At 40.2% G+C, this 19,769-nt stretch overlaps 1 protein-coding gene across 1 annotated transcript in view; it reads right to left on the bottom strand.

Annotated features, from left to right (window-relative positions):
• Window positions 1-1,035: 1,035 nt before the first annotated feature.
• The window catches only part of fer1l4 (fer-1 like family member 4), a 38,175-nt gene continuing 19,441 nt past the window's right edge, over window positions 1,036-19,769 (bottom strand). The window contains exons 30-46 of the mRNA XM_083669054.1: window positions 19,449-19,623; window positions 18,512-18,624; window positions 16,363-16,473; window positions 16,247-16,286; window positions 15,943-16,049; window positions 15,586-15,717; window positions 15,070-15,186; window positions 14,358-14,485; window positions 14,065-14,235; window positions 13,443-13,597; window positions 12,824-13,005; window positions 12,124-12,209; window positions 11,572-11,670; window positions 11,071-11,312; window positions 8,087-8,388; window positions 7,495-7,595; window positions 1,036-4,335 (exon numbers count right to left, since the gene is read on the bottom strand). Of these exons, the coding sequence (XP_083525180.1) occupies window positions 4,155-4,335; window positions 7,495-7,595; window positions 8,087-8,388; window positions 11,071-11,312; window positions 11,572-11,670; window positions 12,124-12,209; window positions 12,824-13,005; window positions 13,443-13,597; window positions 14,065-14,235; window positions 14,358-14,485; window positions 15,070-15,186; window positions 15,586-15,717; window positions 15,943-16,049; window positions 16,247-16,286; window positions 16,363-16,473; window positions 18,512-18,624; window positions 19,449-19,623 (2,442 nt within the window). The 3' untranslated portion in view covers window positions 1,036-4,154. The remainder of the gene's footprint in view (window positions 4,336-7,494; window positions 7,596-8,086; window positions 8,389-11,070; window positions 11,313-11,571; window positions 11,671-12,123; window positions 12,210-12,823; window positions 13,006-13,442; window positions 13,598-14,064; window positions 14,236-14,357; window positions 14,486-15,069; window positions 15,187-15,585; window positions 15,718-15,942; window positions 16,050-16,246; window positions 16,287-16,362; window positions 16,474-18,511; window positions 18,625-19,448; window positions 19,624-19,769) is intronic.

Here is a 19,769-nt window from a genome sequence, read left to right on the forward strand (position 1 = left end):
CTTACTCATCTAACCTCTTCACAACAATGTCTCTATGCTAACTGCTAAACTCTAATCTTCTAGAATATCACCTGAGGACCCTATTATGACATCACGACTCACTGTGACATCATGCTTTTTGCATTTGACCACTAGCTGGCATTAGATTAGATTAGATTTATTTTTCCAGAAGGTACTTTTTTAATGATGTCAGGCACATAAAGGCAATATTAATCGGATCTAACAAGAGAAATACATACTGCTTACCAATTAATTGGTTCTTAAAATGTTCATTCACACCAAAACAAAACTTGAAAATGTTCTGTACACAATACTGTCCAAATTAGCAGGACATTATATAATGTTGATAGCAATCAGTGCCTTTTCAATGAAACATTTGGAAAATTTGGTACATTTGGACTTACCAGTTGTTCAGACTTTCTCCAACTACCTGACTGCCAGAATGTTCACATTACCCAAGACTCTATCCCTATGGCAACCCCTGTATGATGTTATCATTTGTGACATCACATCATGTGTTTTCATTTTCTCTCTAGTTACTGTAACTGTATTAGTCCAAGGGCTGAGTTTTGTGGAGCTCACATTACAGTATTTACACACAAGCTCTTTTTCACACTTTCAAATTAAATCAAAGAGTTGTTTGGGGTACTGTAGAAACTTTTTACCACTGCCATTAGACTCCTCTCACAGGTTGATCACTCCAGTTCACATAATTTGTACAAGAGGTATAGTGGGAGAATTTCAATTCTGCCTATATCTTCTTCAGTTTACCCATTCCCCAGAAGAAAAATGGCTGAGAGCTCTGTGGAATGTCTTGAAGTGTCAAAGCTGTGATGTCATCAGTTTGGGGCCCGGAACCGGCGACGGTGTTCCTCCGGTGTGAGACCCAGGCGGTCTTGAATTGCTGAAGCAAGCCCACTAATTACAGCGTTGATACAGTAGCACAGATGAGCAGTGGCTTCTGGTAAAGTCAACATTAAATTGGTCAAAAAAACAAAACTTTTAATAAAATGTGTCTTGTTTTGTTTTGGAGGCATATATTTATTGAAAAAATACAGATGGGAAATTTGTTGTTGGTTAATAAAATAACCAACCAGTTAAACATTAGTGCATAAATAGTGATCATAGAAATGCAAAAGATGAGAATGTAATGTCTAATGTAATCCCTCAGCAACCAATGTGTTACTTCACGTGAGTCAATAGACTACAGTGACTTGTGTAACTCATGGGACAGTGAAGCTTTGATTTGTTCTTCTTTTGGCTCTATACTCCAAACGTTTGGATTTGAAATCAAACAATTACTATGAGGTTAAAGTATAGCTTCTCAGCTTTTATTTGATGGTAATGTGTACACATTACCATTTAGAAATAACAACCCCTTTTATACATAGTCCCCCTATTTCAGGGAACCAAAGGTAATGGGACAGATTAATATGATGGCCAAATTAAGCACTCATGTTTAGTATATGGTCGACAGTCCTTTGCATGCAATAACTGCCTGAAGTCTGTGACCAATTGACCCCACCAGATGCTGGGTAACCTCTCTGGTGATGTTCTACCAGGCCAGTACTGCAACCTTCAGTTGCTGTTTGTTTTGAGGTATTTTGCGTTAAACCTAAGTATGAGGAAATTAAATTCATGTTCAATTGGATTTAAATCTGAAGATGGACTTGGCCAGTCAACAACTTTCCACTTTTCGGCCCTGACAAACTCCTTAGTTGCTATGGCAATATGTTTTGGGTCATTGTCTTACTGTATGACAAAACGCCATCCAATGAATTTGGAAGCATTTATGCTCGAGCAGACAAGATGTTTCTGTACACTTCAGCCATCAGCAGTTACATCATCAATAAAGACAAGTTAGCCAGTTCTAGTGGCAGCGATACATGCTCAAACTTTGAAGCCTCTGTAATTCGGCTGGTGGTGTGTTCTGCACATTCACGCCTACCTCCTGGAGAGTGTTCCTGATCTGTGGGACAGTTGTTTTGGGGTTGTTCTTAATTATGGTGAGCATTCTTCATATGTCATTCACTGTAGAAGTTTTCCTTGGCCTGCCAGCCCGTTTGTGATTGCTGAGCTCACCATTGTTTTTTTGTTTTTATTAATCATTCTTTTTCATGATCAAACCGTTGATTTTGGCATGGCTAAGGTTTTGGCTATGTTTTCAGCCTAATAATTGCTTCCTTGACCATTATTGACACCTCTTTGGTCCTTGTGTTGATAGACACCAATAGCAGACACTCCAAAGGCAAATGCAAAGCCTAAAATCAGTACTAGACATTGACAGCTGTCTTATGCCTGCACAAATTATGTGACAGAACACAGCTGGCTTACTAGAAAAACTATCAAGCCAATTGTCCCATTACGTTTGGTGCCCTGAAATAGGGGGATTATGTTTAAAAAGTGTTGTTTTCTAAATGGTGAAACCAATATGAACACAAATACCCTAAAATAAAGGCAGATAATTTCTACTATAACCTCATAGTAATTGTTTAATTTGAAATCAAAACTTTTGGAGTATAGAGCCAAAAGAAGAAACGATTATTCACTGTCCCATTATTTACGCAGGGCACTTTATACTCTAGGTCAATATTAACTTACATTCTATGTCATTATAGTTGTTTCTTATTTGAACATTACATCAGATCCTACACATAACACAGGGAATGGCAGTTCCTTATGTATCATTACAATCAAATATACAACACATTTCCAAGCATACAAGGTAAGTGTGCAGCCTTCAGCCTACCTGGAGAAGACCGATGGGCAACCTTGTCAGGGGACGTACCCAGTACGAAGTGGCAATGATTATTATTATTATTTTTTTTATAAATTTACTGAAATGTATAAAAACCTGTTTTTGCTTTGTCATTCTGGGGTATTGTGTGTTAATATAAAATGATGGCAAATTCTTTTAATTTAATCCATTTTAAATTGAGTCTATAACACAATAAAATGTAGAAAATGTGAAGGGGTCTGAATACTTTCCGAAGGCACTGTACATTGTAGTTTTAGTTCAGCTTCTTGTAACCTCTATCTTTACATTTGGCCAGCTTATTATGCTTCCTTTCATTATTTTCATACCTGTCTGGCATGTTACAATTTGTTTCCAACCCTGTTAGTTGGGTAATTGGGAGCCTTTCTTAAAAGCAATAGTGTGATAGCTCTTGGCATGTAAAAGGGTATTACTGTCCCATTGGTTTAACGCACAAATTAGAAGTTAAAAACATTCCTTCCATCCCTTCTTCTTTGAGATCTGTGTGCTTAATTCAGACATTCCCGTAAATCTTCCATTGATGTAAATGGGAAATTTGCGCGATGATTCGAGTTAGGATTCCACCCTTAAGGTCTATACTATTAACATTCTCAGTGCTGTAGTTCATTGTGAATTTAAGACTTCAAACATGCTCATTGACCTCCACCAACTGATATAATTTTAGCAGGAGCTAGCACAGCAGATTGGGAAGCGGGATAATGTGAGTTTTATTCTCGCATAGGGCGAGGTACTCTACCCCGTCATCGCTATACTGGTGTCCATGAGGCCATCAGAGTCGTTCCATGTCATGGACTTGGTATAGTGAAACTTGATTGAATTTTTTGCTCTAGCCAGAGACATTAGTACATACACTAAAAGTGATCAAGGATAAAAAACACAACAGTGCCCGAAGGTTTATTTCCATTGTGGTCCTCCATCGGGTACTAATCTCTCACGAACAAACCTATAACAATTATGTTTTTAACAAACCTACTGTATACAGCATATCCGCCAAGTAAATTAACTCTCTCGGTGAAAGAACTAGCGTGGTGGATTAGGAAGGGGGAGATCGCGACACAAAAAGCATTATCATCTCACTTTTCCAGGAAGTTAGTCAAATAAGCTTGTCATTAGCATATATATGAGGCTTGTATGCAACAAATTAAGTTATTATATTTAGGGACCATATCAAAGGACTGATGAGAAGTTATTAACTGATGTTTTAATTCATGATTAATTTATGTATTTCATTAAGTCGTGCACCTCGCCAACATGCGATCTGACAATATCTGGTGGGCCACAGCAGGCGCTAGTTATCAAGGAGGCGATGTACTGTGCACGTTTTTAGTATGTGTACCCAATTAGAAACATTGATCCAAATGGGTTGTTGTTGATGTCGTCACCCTTTGATGATGAGCTGGCTGATCTGTCCGGGGAGAGTGTAGAGGATGAGGACCAGGAATATGGTCAGAACCGCCAGGATGAAAAGAGCAATGATGTACTTTTTGTACTTTTTCCAGATGAAGAAGATGAAAGTCTTCATGGGGTTCACAAACCAGCTGAAGGATGTTGTGGGTCGACTGGAGAGAGGGAAAATGAGGAAGAGTGTGAGGGACATGAGCTGAGACGCCTGTATATTTGTGACACAGGTTAATCAAAGCAGGTGGGAGCAGAATAGTAGAGTGCAGACTGTCTCTCATCATTCAGAATGAAGAATACTGAGTATTCAATACTCAGGATTAGAGTTGCAAATGCAGGGAATATTCCCGGTATATTTCTAAACTTTCATGGAAACATTCAACATTGTTTTATTTAAAAATGTTTTACATAAAATCTGGAATTTTCTCCACTGATCTACAAAGCCTACTGGACACTCAACATATTGTACATTTCTGTAATTATTTAGAAATAAAACATTTGATTGCATAAGTAAACACCAACTTTGCTGTTGCACCTCTAGATCAAATACACAAAAATCTTACAAAGAAGGTGAATTGAGTCTATTAATGTACAATAATGGTGGTTCACACCATTTCAGAATGAATACCACATGGAATCAAGTCTTTTCATTTTTAATGAATTTCTGAAAATGTGTAGTATTTTTATTTTGCCTTGTAAGTGTGCAATAGGTTGTGTAGACCAGTGTAAAATAATCTTAATTGTATGTATTTATTGTCCGAAGCAATAAAACATGTACAGCGGGCTGAATACTCCACTCAAGGCACTGTAACATACAGTGCTGCTTGAAAGTATGTGAACCCCTTGTGCAATTTTAGATTTTTTTAGTTTTTACCATGAAATCTTTATTTAATCAGAACCAGTCTTTTTTATCTGACATAACAGGTTTATATTTACCAATTCCATATGTTGGTTTAGAGGAAATCGTGTGTAGTAGAAAAACTAAATTATAAAGACATTAGTGCAGGTGCAGAAATAAGTGAACCCCAAGTTGCATTGGTTAAATCAAGTAGGTAAGTAGAACTTGGTGGGTAAATAATTGGGTACCAAATGAACCAATCAAAGGAGAGATCTTTAGGAAACAGTTTGGGTGGGACTGATAAATAGAAATAAGAAACCTGGTCATTTTTGTGTTACCCTTACAGGTGAATGCAAAACACACCATGCCGAGAGGAAAGGAGATGTCAGAGGACATCAGGAAGAGGGTAGTGAGAGCACATCAGTCTGGGGAAGGCTATAAAATCATCTCAACAAGATTTAAGCTCCATCAGTCCACTGTGAGGCAAATAATTTACAAATGCAGAGCATTTAACATGACAGCAACTCTGCCTAGAAGTGGACGCCCTTCCAAAATATCCCTAAGAGCCACAAGAAAAATAAGAAATCAGGTAAAAGCCAACCCAAACATGACATCTAGAGATTTGCAGACCTCCTTTGTTGCATCTCAGGTAACTGTGCATGCTTCAACAATAAGAAGAACACTGAATCAAAATGGCATTCATGGGAGGGTTGCTAGGAAGAAGCCTCTGCTGTCAAAAAAGAACCAAACTGCCCATCTTAACTTTGCCAGAGACCACCTGGACAAGCCTGAAGGTTTCTAGAAGTCCGTTCTCTGGACAGATGAGTCCAAAATTGACCTTTTTGGTCACAATCAAAACCTCTGAAAAGAACCTTATCCCAACAGTCAAGCATGTGGTGGGAATGTCAAGATCTGGGGCTCCTCTGGACCTGGACGACAACATCATAAAGGGAACCATGAATTCTGAGGTGTACCAAAAGATTGTTGAACAGAACATCAAGCATTCAGTCAAGGAGCTAAAGCTGGACTGAAAATGGGTATGTGTCTTCCAACAAGACAACGACCCAAAGCATTCAAGCAAATCTACCAAAGAATGGCTCAGGAGAAAGAAGATTTGTGTTTTGGATTGGCCAAGTCAAAGTTCTGACCTAAATCCAATCGAGATGCTGTGGCAGGACTTGAAGCGGGCAGTTCTTGCCTCAAACCTCACTCTGAGATCTATAAGGAGGAGTGGGAAAAAAATCCCTCAAAACAGATGTCAAAGACTGATTAGTGGCTATACGAGACGTTTACTCCAAGTTATCGCTGCTAATGGACGTGCCACAAGCTATTGACTGAAGAGGTTCACATATTTTTGCACACATGAAATCTGAGTTTTTGTTAAATAAACCACTTTCGTTCAATAAACAATGAAAATATATCATATTTTTAGTTTGTGTCCTTTATTTGGAATGTCTTTATTATGAATTGGGGTTTAGATAAAGATTCTTTAAGTTAATTTTAATATTTTAAACAAAAATAATGACCATCCCTGTAGGGTTCACAAACTTTCAAGCAGCACTGTATATAAAAGAAGAAAATCAGATGTGTGATCTTTATACAAAAATACATCTAAAACTTTTTCCTAAATGTATCCAGTGTCAGGAGACAAGACAAGATGGTTTTAAAATGAAGTTTGATGGATTTTAGCCATATACTATTACACACCACTCCAATGCATTTCTCCAGCAAAGATACTACCAGGCTTATCAATTGATATCGCAACAGTATTACTTGACACTATTCATTTGATACTTAGGAGCTTATAATGAGGTCAAGATTGTTATTTTGTCCACCTGCTACTACAAAGCTGTAAATGAAGTTAAATTGCGCAATTTTGTTACTGTGAACCATGATCTTAAGTGGGAAAGATCCCACATCAAAACAGATGACTACCCCCCATATCTGTATTTTCAGAATGGTATTTAAAGAAACCAATTTCTGATAATAATTCAAAGTGATTTGATTTGGGAAAGTTTCCTAGACTACTCAGGATGATAATAGAATGTGAGTATGAGGTGCAGGGAGCTCTAGGATTTAGTGCCCTATGTTGAAGCGAGGGGGTATGATGAGTGCTAGTACTCTGTGTCTTATATTGTAATGTGTGAGTACTGTCTGAAGAATGCTGTAAGTGCAGTGATTACTTGGACTGTGAGGATGAATGGAGAGGACCCTCTGTGTCTTACTTAGTTTTCTCCAATTGCTCGGCTCCTCTATTACAGACAAGTTATAAAGCCTCTATAACAGGTCATAAAGGTTATAAAGCCTCTATAACAGGTTATAAAGCCTCTATAACAGGTTATAAAGCCTCTATGAAAGGACCCTGTGTCTTACTTGGGTTTGTCCAACGGCTCTGGCTCCTCTATGACAGACGGGTTATAAAGCCTCTATAACAGGTTATAAAGCCTCTATGAAAGCTATGAAAGGACCCTCTGTGTCTTACTTGGGTTTGTCCAATGGCTCGGGCTCCTTGCGGGCTTTCCCCACAGGACTCTTCTCTGCCTCCTCCAGAGTCACCAACTGAAACTCTGCCTCCACTTTGCCCTGCAGACAGCAAGAAAGACACAGGGGAAAGAGAGAAAGATGTATCTTCCAGTCATATTCAAATGAGTATAGGAGAAACAGCAAAAAAGGGAAAGATAAAGCCATGTTTTTATGACATTTACTACTAACCCCTCTGCTCTAACTCTATCATCCACTTTAAACTCGCCCTGACGTACACTTCAACAGATCTCTTTACTAGATAAGAGATTTGGTATATTAGGATACTCACCTAATCTATCAGAACTATCAGGGGTGAGTTTTTTAAAGCTTCCTAAAACTGTACATTGTAGGCTGAACGAAATATCTTAGTATTCCGATATTTTTGGGAAACTCACCCCAGAACCCAAATTATTTAGAACAACAACAACGAGCCAAACACAAGACAAATACATTTGACTGACTGACTGACTGACTGACTGACTGACTGACTGACTGACTGACTGATTGATTGATTGATTGATTGATTGATTGATTGATTGATTGATTGATACCATGAGGAGAAACGTGTTCCCACTGCTGTCCACAAACTGAAGGTCCTCCGGCTTCATCTGGCTGCGTTTGCTCTTTTTCTTCTTGCTTTTCTTCTTGTTCTTCTTCTCATCCTCGGCCTCTCTCTCCTCCCTCTCGATGTCCTCCTGGCTCTTGAGTTTGATGAGGGGCCACCATCCCTTCATCCTCTTGCTGCGGAAGATAGAGAATCGAGGGCCAGCCCTGTCCTTAGCCATTTGGACACTGCATTGGCTAGATGACTTGGCTGCACGGACCATGTCGTTGAGATGAAGCTCGATGGAGCCTGGGAGGGACAAAGGTGGGCCACAGGAGAGAGCACTGTTTAGACTTAAAGTTAGGTCTAGAGCCAGAGAAACTAAACTACCAGGGAGCACCCTAAGACTATGACAGTTAAACACTCTCAAACTACACTATGACAACCAAAGAGATAGAACAGAACAGAACTGAATAGAATGGTTCCATCTCTGTGATGACAACTTTGGTTTGATGGGATTGCCTTAGCCTTAACCCTAACTCAAGCCCTAACCTAAACCCTAACCTGAGACCTAACCCTTATCCTAGCCTTATCCCTAACCCTAGCCCTATGCTATGGTTGATAATTGCTGTTGAAGTAGAAATTAAGAATGTCACAAAATATTAATTAGGATTAGGAAGGTAACATAGGTCCAATTACAGTAAAACTAAAAACTAGAAAAATAAGTTCCAGAAGAAACTTTGTGGGCATGGTCTTATTTTGTTTTTGGAAAAAGTTTGAAGATGGTTTGAACGATAGATAGTGAGAAAGAAAGTGAGATAGTAGGATGGACCAATGGATAAAAGATCGCCAGAGGGTAGCATATAGGCAGCTATATGAGAGAAGATTACAGTACATATATACAGAAGATTAAGGTTACAGAAGATATACAGTGCCCTGCATAGGTAATGGAACAGTGAAGCATTTTTCTTCTTTTGGCTCTACTCATGAGATTTGAAATCAAACAATTACTATGAGGTTAAAGTAGAGATACCCAGCTTTTATTAGAGGGTATTTGTGTACATATTGGTTTCATCATTCAGAAATGACAACACTTTTTATACATAGTCCCCCTATTTGTGGGTGCCCAAAAGTGATGGGACAGATTCATCAATTGTCCAAATTAAGTATGTTTAGTATTTGGTCGAAAATCCTTTGCATTCAATAACTGCCTGAAGTCTGCGACCCATTGACCCCTGCTCTGCCAGGCCTGTACTGCAGCCATCTTCAGTTGTTGTTTGTTTTGAGGGCGTCTTGAATTAACTTTCCTGTTCAGCAAATGAAACTTCTGTTCAATAGGATTTAAGGAGACAGACTTTGCCAGTCAACAACTTTCCACTTTTTGAGCCTGAAAACCTAGTTGCTATGGCAGTATGTTTTGGGTCATTGTCCTGCTGTTTGATGAAGCACCGTCCAATTTGTTGGAGGCATTTGCTTGTAACTGGGCTGACAAGATTTCAGTACACTTCAAAATTCATCCTGCTGCTGCTGTCAGCAGTTACATCAACAATTAAGACAAGTGAGCCAGTTCTAGTGGAAGCCATACATGCCCAAGCTAAGGTTGGAAAGATAGAATGTTAGATAGATAGTTAGAAGGTCGTAGATAGATAGATAGGTAGATAGTGGGTTTGTTGGTTGGTTGGTTGGTTGAGTGGTTTAGAGTGGTAGAGTTGATTGGTTAAGTGGTTGAGAGTGGTTTCAGTGGGGTAGAATGCTGGCCTAAATCAATATTCCACCATGTAAACCGGATGAGAGATTTTGGAGTTATAAAAAGCTAAATAGTTTAAAAAGTTTAATAGGTATCAGAAAGCTTTTATCAGAGTAAATACTAGTTAATAATAATTGTTGGTTCATTTTACAGTTGAAATGGTGTGAATAGCTTAAAAGGTGTAAGAGTGGCAGTGGTTCAAAAAATGCATATTTGAGTTTCCATTGTCCTCCATCTTAAAATGTGTACTTTCAAGATAGTGTAACACAGCAAAAACGTAGGTGGTGTTCCTGTCTTCCTAGTTACATAGCTAGCTATGTTTCTAGATTAGATTGAATGGTGGCATCATATCTAATTAGTCTATTTGTAAAAGAGCTAGCTAACTTGAGACATAAGAAACTTGCTCACCAGCAAGATAGCTAGCTAGCTCGTTTTTCCCTATTACTGTAGAGTATTACTGTCGCTATCTTCCAAATGGCTGTTTTTATTAGTGAAAAGGCATTTGTAGGACTTAAGGCAACACGAGGATTCATTTTTAACTCCATATAAAACCAATGGGACTTTTTGGAGTTACAAAAAGTGGATTAGTTTAAAAAATTAGTTTAAAAATAAAAAATATTTGGAGGTTTATAAACATTTGAAAGTTGGTTTGGTAGTGTGTTCCTTTGCAAACACTCTAATGAGTATGAGCAACATGCTGTAGCAAGCCCACTAATAAGTACTAGAAAGAACAATAGTTTGCTTCAATGAGAACTCATAGCATTCCAGAAGGTGGCAGTGACCATTTGTCCCCAGCGATGATGGAACAGTGCATAATCAAAAGCTGAAAATAACTCCCAACTCAACTTTTCCCTCAAACACCAATATTTCCAAAATTCAATTTTTTGGACAAAACTGGAAAAACAGGAAAAAACTAAAAAGTATAACATTTGTGGCCAAATCATCCCCAATTAACATCAAACCAAGTCTTTGAGTTAATTTTAGTTGATTTGGCCATGCAATGTGAAACTTGGTCATGTTTCCCTATCACTCCCATTGTTGTTTTGTTCGTGGAGAGTGGCAAGTAGTGGCTATTTAAACAACTCTGAACCATGGATTACAGTTTCTCCTGGCCAATAGACACTCATTCGGATGCATTTTGCACTAATTGCAGCTGGTCAATGTTTTTGGTGCCGGAGAGGAGATTTCCTAATCTAGGTGGCAAGTAAGAGGGGTCAGGGAATTCAGCTATCGTGACCTCTCACCCAGGAAGTCGTTGGAGGCAATACGGTCATAGTCCCAGACCTGCAATGCCAGGACTGCAGGCTGGCGGAACTCAGACTCCTCCAGAGAAAACAAAGACTCCTTCTTCTTGTAGGTGATCTCTTTCTCTGTGGGGAGGTAGTCAAACTGGAACACAAAGCGCCAGTTGAAGTTGCCCTCTCCGGTCAGGGAGTTGAAGTGGACGTCTGTCTCCTGCTTGTCATCTTCTAAGCCTTTGATCCAGCTGGGGAGTGAACACACACACACACACACACACACATACACACGCACACACACACGTTATAGTGAAAGCATAGCCAGCCCTCAGCCATCACATCAATGATATGAAATGAATGTACGTCTGAGAGGCTTTACTCAAAGGCCCATTGTCAACTCATGGTTTTCTCTCCCTGGCACTGCGTGTGTGTGTGTGTGTGTGTGTGTGTGTGTGTGTGTGTGTGTGAGAGAGAGAGAAAGAGTGTGTGTGTGTTAGTTCTACTGACCCTTTCATATAGATGTCAGTGGACGGTGTTCCAGTGAAGGGGTTAACATCATCCAGCACAACGTCATCCGTGTTCCACACGATCACTCGCAGTTCATAGCTTTAGAGAGAAACAGGATCTATTAATCATGTATACAATGTCCTTTATAGAGGCCAGTCTGCATACTGTACTAAGTTTATTTGAGTTTAAACATTTCAAGTTTATGTGAGTTTAAAAGTGCATTTCACAGAGGCTCACAACACATTTCACATTTAGATTATAACACACACGATGCAACAAAAGTTGTGATGTGACATACAAAATAAATAAAAGGATCAGTATATGCAAGAGTTTAAAAAGAAGAGATAGAGGATTCAGTGGTAGTTGGAATGGCTTAGTGCCCTTAGCTGTCAGATAAAGCTCTTGAGACGTAATTTGTTTTATTATGTTGTAATTGTGTATGTGTATTATGTATTATTGTAAACTCTGTGTATGCACCAGGGAAAAGTTACCTTAGTCTCAATGGGACTCACTACTAAAATAAAGTTACAAAATGTTTTATATAAAATGTACTGTATCGGCAGTCGCGGCTTGATGTTGATAGGTGGCGGTGCCGGTACGTCCACAGGAAACATGTCGATCCACATGTGAACATAGCCCTGCCAGACCCCCGAGGACACACACAAAGAAGGGATAATCAGTGTGAGAAAGTAGTTCCTGAACGTGAACATGTGTTCCCAGATATCACTGTGTGTGTCTGGTGTAATTTTATCAATATATCAACCAGTTTAGGCTATACTGAAGTATATCTTGGCCAGATCACACTCGAGTATGATATAGTATTGTGAAGACCTGGATTTCAGCCGATACTGTAATATCCTTTTGTCATTGTAACCAGATACTGTATATAACTTATATAGACTCTTATTTAGATGTTCTTCACACAAATACAAATCACTAAAGATGATATATGCATATAAAGCCCTTTGGGAATATGTTCTATACTATGGACTGAGTCTATACAGACAATAAGAATGTACTGTGGTATATGTTTTTTTAGGAGTCGAAACATAAAGAGATGTATGCCGTAGTTCTGGGAAAGGGGATGTCGTAAAGCCGACCCTTTCCTGGTGCACCAAATAAAGAAAGTTGAACCTGTATATAGTATAATGTAGTATAGTATAGTATAATATAGTATCATATAATATAATATAGTATAGTATAGCATAGTATAATATAGTATAGTATAATATAATATAGTATAGTATAATACCTGTGGCAGTCCTGGTTTGTCAGGGTTGAGGAGGGAGCGGACTTCTACGTGCTCAGGGACCAGGGGATAAGCTCCCAGACAGAACTCCCTCATCTCCCCCCAGCGGTGCAGCACGCTCAGGGCCTTATGCTCGTCCAGCTCATTCAGATCTTCAACCGTCTTCGTGTTCTTCTTCAACAACTCTGGGGAGAGCAAGGGGACAAGGCCAATAAGGACAATGTGAAGGACAATAAACATCATCATCATCCTCATCCTTATCATCCATTATAGATGGATGACTTAGTCACACATTTACAATGTTGCTGTAGATATTGCCTATAAAACACATGATGGCTATCTCACTGTAGATAGATGATTTCACATGATGGCTATCTGATTTACTGTAGATAGATGTGTATCACATGATACACATCTATCTACAGTAAGATGGCATCATGTGATACACATCTATCTACAGTAAGATGGCATCACTTGATGTTATCTTACTGTAGATAGATATGTATCACATAATGCTATCTTACTCTAAATAGATGGTGTATCACATGATGCTTACTGTAGATAGATGTGTATCACATGATGACTATCTTACTGTAGATAGATAATAGAATTAGAAACAGACCTTCAGGAAACGCTTCAGGAGGCACTTTGAAGATCTTATTAAGAACTTTGATTTCTGATTCCCGGTATTCCGGAGAGGGAATCCCATTTTTCCGGCAGAGCTCTGCCAGAATGACTGATGGTTTCTTGGCATCCCTCCACTTATTGTAGCCGTCTCTGCATCAAACACAACAACGGCCAACACTGACTATTTTTCAAGAACACCAAACACCAGTGGATACGAGGAGGTTATGACACTGATATACTGGAATATGATGTCCCACGAGTCAGAGCCACATAGAGTTCGACCACTGCTGTTTCAACGAAAACACAAGCTTAGACCTGAATAAAAACAATGAGTACCAGAATCGAAAATGCTCATCATGAATGGAATGCTAAAACACATACAGCCCCCAACCTCACTCCAATTACCTGTATGGTCTTTTTCTAATTGTACGTTGCTGTATATCTAGCTTTTCATTACAAGTTTGCCTTATCAAATTATTCTAGTCCACCCCATCAAGCTCTCTATTAGCCGCTATTTCCATCACAAGGAATCGTTTTCACAAGGAACATGTGATACGATGTGGTATACTGTATCATACTATACTATACTATAGTAGTACACAGTGACAGGCACTGACTTGTCGTAGTAGAGGGCAATGCCACAGCCTGCGTAGTGGCGGCTGTAGAAACGGTTCTCCAGGTCGATGTGTGTCTCGCCGATGAGATCATCCGAGCCCACCATGTCGTGGTCAAACACCATCAGAGTCAGCTCCGTCTCCAGGGGGAAGGACACGGTCAGCTCAAACACTCTGAGAGGGACAAAACACGCACACGCACACGCACACGCACACGCACACGCACAATATTATTTCAGAGCTGACAGTCACTCTTCAGAGTCAGAAAACAGAAGTAGTTAGTTAAAACCACTCACTCTCCAAACACAGGGTTGAGCTGTTTGGGGATGTAGCGCTCCTTGCTGTCCATACTCTGCTGCCCGACTTTCACCACCACATAGGGGTCTGCCTTCCCATTGGGGTCTGTGGGGGCCAGGTTGGTGGCCTGGTACGCCATGGCATGGGGAATATCATTATTATAATGTTTGGCTATTTTTATTAACTCACTAAACATTCAAATGGAAGCAACTCTAAACCCTACACGATCACTCCGCTCTTCCACCTCGGCTGCCGGCCTGGCACCACCACCTCTACATGGATGCAGCGGCCGCGGTCACGGCTTTTCACTGTCCTGGTGCCCCACTGGTGGAATGAGCTTCCCCCCACTGTCAGGACTGCAAAGTCATTACCGATCTTCCGCCATAGATTGAAAACCCATCTCTTCAGGCTACATTTTAACAGTCCTTCCTAAGACCTCTTCACCCCCACTACCCTCCCTGTACTAACCCTAACCCCAACCCTTGAGACCTCTTCACCCCCACTTCCCCCCTGTACAAGTTCTCTCCTGTTAATAAATAATAATAAAAAATAAAAAAAATTACTTTGATTACTTTGTCTTATGATGACTGTTGGATAGATGATTCACTTACTTAAACAAATGTACTTGTTGTAAATCGCTTTGGATAAAGGCGTCTGCTAAATGCCAAAAAATTTAAATGTAAACCCAGATATAGTATAGCGTATGCTTACCTTAACAACATACACCCGTACAAGCACTTTGATGGCGGTGTTTTTGGGAATTCCATTGGTGATCTGGCAATCTTCGTCTTCGTCCTCAGTAGAGGTGGGGTAGATCAGGAAGGAGCCCTGTGGCGACCAAGAACACACCTTACACACATCGCCTCAACCAGTGACTCAACCAAGAACAAATGTTTTACTAACCCTGCCTTAACCAAAAACAAACCTTTTACTAACCCTGCCTTAACCAAGAACAAACCTTTTACTAACCCTGCCTTAACCAAGAACAAACCTTTTAATAACCCTGCCTTAACCAAAAACAAACCTTAATGCTGCCTCAACCTGCTACGCATCTTCAACCAAGAACAAACCTTTTTCTAATGCTGCCTCAACCTGCAACAGCCTGAACCAACAGCAAAACCTGATGCTTTCACAGCCTCAACCTGCCACTACGTCAGCACTGTGTTGAAGAGAAGCCTGTCAGGGTTGAGATACTTCTAAGTGTGTGTGGTTTCTTCTCTATCTCACCTTGTATTTTCCCATGGTTCTTTCCTCTTCATCTTCCTCCTCATCATCATTGGCTTTGCCCTTGTAGAGGGTGAACGTACGCAGCCAGTCCATAAACTGGCTGAACTCATTCTCCAGCTCTGACTTGTAAAGCTGTAGAGTTGGGAAAACAACAACTAGGTCATGTCTGTACCATCACTGGATTATAAATATTAATATTAATATAAATAATATTAATCACTAAAAACTAACGTCATATTACATATCAGTTGTATTATTGCTTTGTGATTACATAGTAACAACAGTTGAGCATGATAACGTCATTTTTTTTGTAACAAAAAATTGCATTACATGGTCAGAAACAGCATATGTTCTCACCTGGAGAGTGGCGATCTTTTTACGTTTGGGTTTGGGCAGCTCCATCTCTATTATCACTGGTTCTTCTTCCTCTGCCTCTAATGCAGCCATGTTCAGATTGCCACCATCTGTTGAATAAAACAGGGCTTAATAAAACAGAAAGATAACAGATGATCTGTGTATTGAGGCCTGTTTTGAGGTTTGTGATGAGTTCCTGACTTAGATACAGCGGTAACTGTCATTTTCTGCATCTTATTGTGACCGGGTCCTATTCAGCTCGCACCGTAGTCATTCACCCCAATCACCACACTGTTAGGTGGCGTACCTGTTTCCTGTTGCTCATCAATGTCCTCCTCCTTCTCTATCTGGAGATAAAAAAGGTACATCTTAATATCTTGTAATCAAACATTTTTATACAGTATGTTGTTTTGTCATGTTCACCTGTTTCTGCAGCTCTTCTAGTGATGCATAGTATTTGGACCACCAATCCAGCTCCTCCTTCTCTGGACTCTCCTCCTCTAGCTCCTCCTCTTTCTTCTTCTTCAAGGGGGACTGTGCAGGAGACGATAGGTCATATAACATACAGGTATCAAATAGAAAACATATCATATCTACCATTTTATCATTTTATTCATTAACTCATACTGTAACTTTCAGTGTTACTGTACTGTATGATCCTTTTTGTCTGTGTGTTTCTTTTAAAAAATCACACAAATTACAGTTATCTATGAACACCTGATGTCACGCCCTCCACTTCCTCCTAGTCTGTGCCAGTGCCTCCCTCTCCCCTGTCTGTCGTTGTCTGTCTGTGTGTGTTGTGTGTGGGCATGGCCAGGCTCCAGTTCTCTGTCACTCACCATTTCCACCTGCTCATTCTGCTCACCTGTTGATCATCTGCTCATCACCTCCTGTATTTAAACCCTGGCTTCCCATCCACTCTTCGTTGTTTGTTGTTTCAAGGTAGTCTCATTCTTGGCCGCTTAGTCGCATATAGATCTAAGTCTTGGTGTGTTTCTCTGTTTAATCACCTTCTCCCTTATGCTCCAGAACCTCAACCCAGTTATCCACCTGTCCACCTGTCAGCCTTCCTGCCTGCCTGCCCGCACTACCCGCCTGCCCTACCTGCCTAGTCTACCTGCCCTGCCTGCTCTACCTGCCCTGTCTGTATGCCTGCCTGCCCTACCTGCCCGCCTGCCCTACCCCATTTGTCATTTACCCTCTCCTTGTCCTGTTCCCTGTTATTCCCTCATTAAATACCCAATTATTTTATATCCTTGTCCTGACTCTGTGTTCTGCACCTCGGTTCATTCACTCTGACCGTAACACTTGAGTGTTCAGACGAGTTGTATTGTAGTACCTGCCGTACATTATTCAAAGAAACAGTTCAATTCTGCCCGCAAAGCAGTAATAACCACAGGCTTTTATGGTAAATTTCTATAGCAAATAAAGAGAGAACATTCCACATAGAATAGAACAAAGAGGCCAAAAGTGAGTTATGAAAAACAATTATAAATGTTCCATAAGAAAACAGGTTGATGTAGAGAGGGAGTAAAATCAAGAGATAACCAGATGTTGATTTATGAAGGGAATAGGGATTTATGAAGGCAATATCAAGAGGTACTTAGAAGTTGGTTCATGAAAGGAGCAGAGCCTAGAGGAAGTAGATACCCAGAGTATAAAAACAGAAAACAGTAATAAGGAGAACAGGGGGTGATGTAATATTAACCAATTATAAACATTCCATATAAGACAGGACAAAGAGACCAAAAGTGAGTTATGAAAACCTATTATAAATATTTCATGAGAAAACAGGTTAAGGGATAAGGGAGTGATGATTTATGGAGGGACTGATAACAGGAATTGCCAAAAGTCGGTACATGAAAGGAACAGATCCAGGGGTACCAAGCACTAGAAATATCTTAACAAGAACAGTACTAATCAGTACCAAGAATGATGTAATATTCTTTTTGATAATTACGATGAGCTCACCACCAATATTGTAGCAACCCGAGAACTATCTTTAGAAATGGGAGGGGAAACCAAGCTGTGACGAGGTATAAGAACCGGGTGAATGATATTGGTGGGAACAGCCAGGAAGTGTAAATGATTTGCATATGAGGGATGGAACCTAAATTTGAATTGTATAAACATGGTGTACTGAAAGAAAAACAAGAGATGCTTCGCGAACCACCTCGGCTTTTGTTATTTGTAATAAAAGTCTCTGAATAACCCATCAGCTCTAATCTTTGGCATTTTATTTCAAAGTATTTTAACTTAGAATTCCACCACGCTTTCACAGTAGACAGAGGCCCAGGCATATCGAGGGGAAACCAAGCTGTGACGAGGTATAAGAACCGGGTGAATGATATTGGTGGGAACAGCCAGGAAGTGTAAATGATTTGCATATGAGGGATGGAACCTAAATTTGAATTGTATAAACATGGTGTACTGAAAGAAAAACAAGAGATGCTTCGCGAACCACCTCGGCTTTTGTTATTTGTAATAAAAGTCTCTGAATAAGATGAGAGAGAGATGACAAGGGGAAAGGAGAGAGACAGCGATAGGACAGGAGAGAGATTGTGGTACTCACACTGACAATGTCAAGAGGCTTGATGGGAATCTTGGAGAATTTGATGGGCAGGCCTCTGAGGTCCATGGTCTTGACCGTGTTTAGAGCTGTGGTCTTCAGGCGGGGCTCCTTCTCTGCAAGAAACAACATGGATACATCAAATAAGGTGAAACAGAGTATGCTTTCAAAAAATGGGCAGAATTGTGTCAGTAAAACTTCAGAACAACTTCCATGAATAAGACATTCTGATATGTTTGCAAAAAGAGTGGGAGGAGAGAAGTCTGAATTGGGTTCTATAGAAAGTATAGTACTCCAGCTCAGTCACAGGGTTAGATCAAGATCCTTCAAGTGATGGAATTTTAGTATTGGAATACCTTGAAAATCTGAGTTTCTCAACTTCATCCTTGAAATTATTATATTGCTCTTGTTGCGGAAGCATAGATGAACAACATGCAGTTATTTATGAGGGAATCAGACAACACAGAATGTTGACATGAACTGTTGATGGCTATTCAAACAAAAGAAATGCAATTTTTGAACACTTTCATTTTCGAAACATGATACAATAACAACCTTTTAATTTCTGGATTCTAATCTGTGTGGACGATCCCGAAAGCCCCAACTACCCTGAGTAAGCCCACATGTTATGTTTGTTTTGGTTCATGAAGACCCACCGGTAAACTGGGTAGCAGTCCGATTTAGAGAGGAAGACGCCAAAGTTTCAGTTAGCCTCTGAATGGGAGTCAGGTTTTTGTTGTACGTTTTCTGTTACCATTGTCCAAGTGACCCCTGTAAAGTCTCCCTCTAATAAATGATCCTGGCCATTCCCCAGGAGAAACCATAACTTCTGTTTTTGCTGTGTTTGACTATTGCACAAGGTCACTGTCCAGACCACCCACCCCTCATCCTGTTACAAGTTGAAATTAACTACAGTGGTCTGAGTCACTGGTACTTGTACCTTTAACCTCAGGCTCCTCCTCCTCATCGTCCCTCCACTCCTCCAGGTTTCTGGGGGCGTAGTGCATCAGACTCTGGACCACATGCGTGCCCACCAGGGCCAGACGACCAAACACCTGCTGCTCCAGGACAAAGATGGTGAGAGGAGGGTGGAGGTACACCAGCTCTGGAAGCTCCTAGGGACCAGGGACAAGGACAGGAATAGGACCTCATAAAGGGTCTCTACGCTGGACCTGCGACCTGCAATCCATGTTGAATTTCCGAATTGCTTAAAATTGTGTTCAATTTAGGGTTAAGGGTTAAGGGTTTGGTTAGCGTTGGA

This window comes from Argentina silus (assembly GCF_951799395.1).
Source record: "Argentina silus genome assembly, chromosome: 4".
Taxonomy (NCBI): Eukaryota; Metazoa; Chordata; class Actinopteri; order Argentiniformes; family Argentinidae; genus Argentina; species Argentina silus.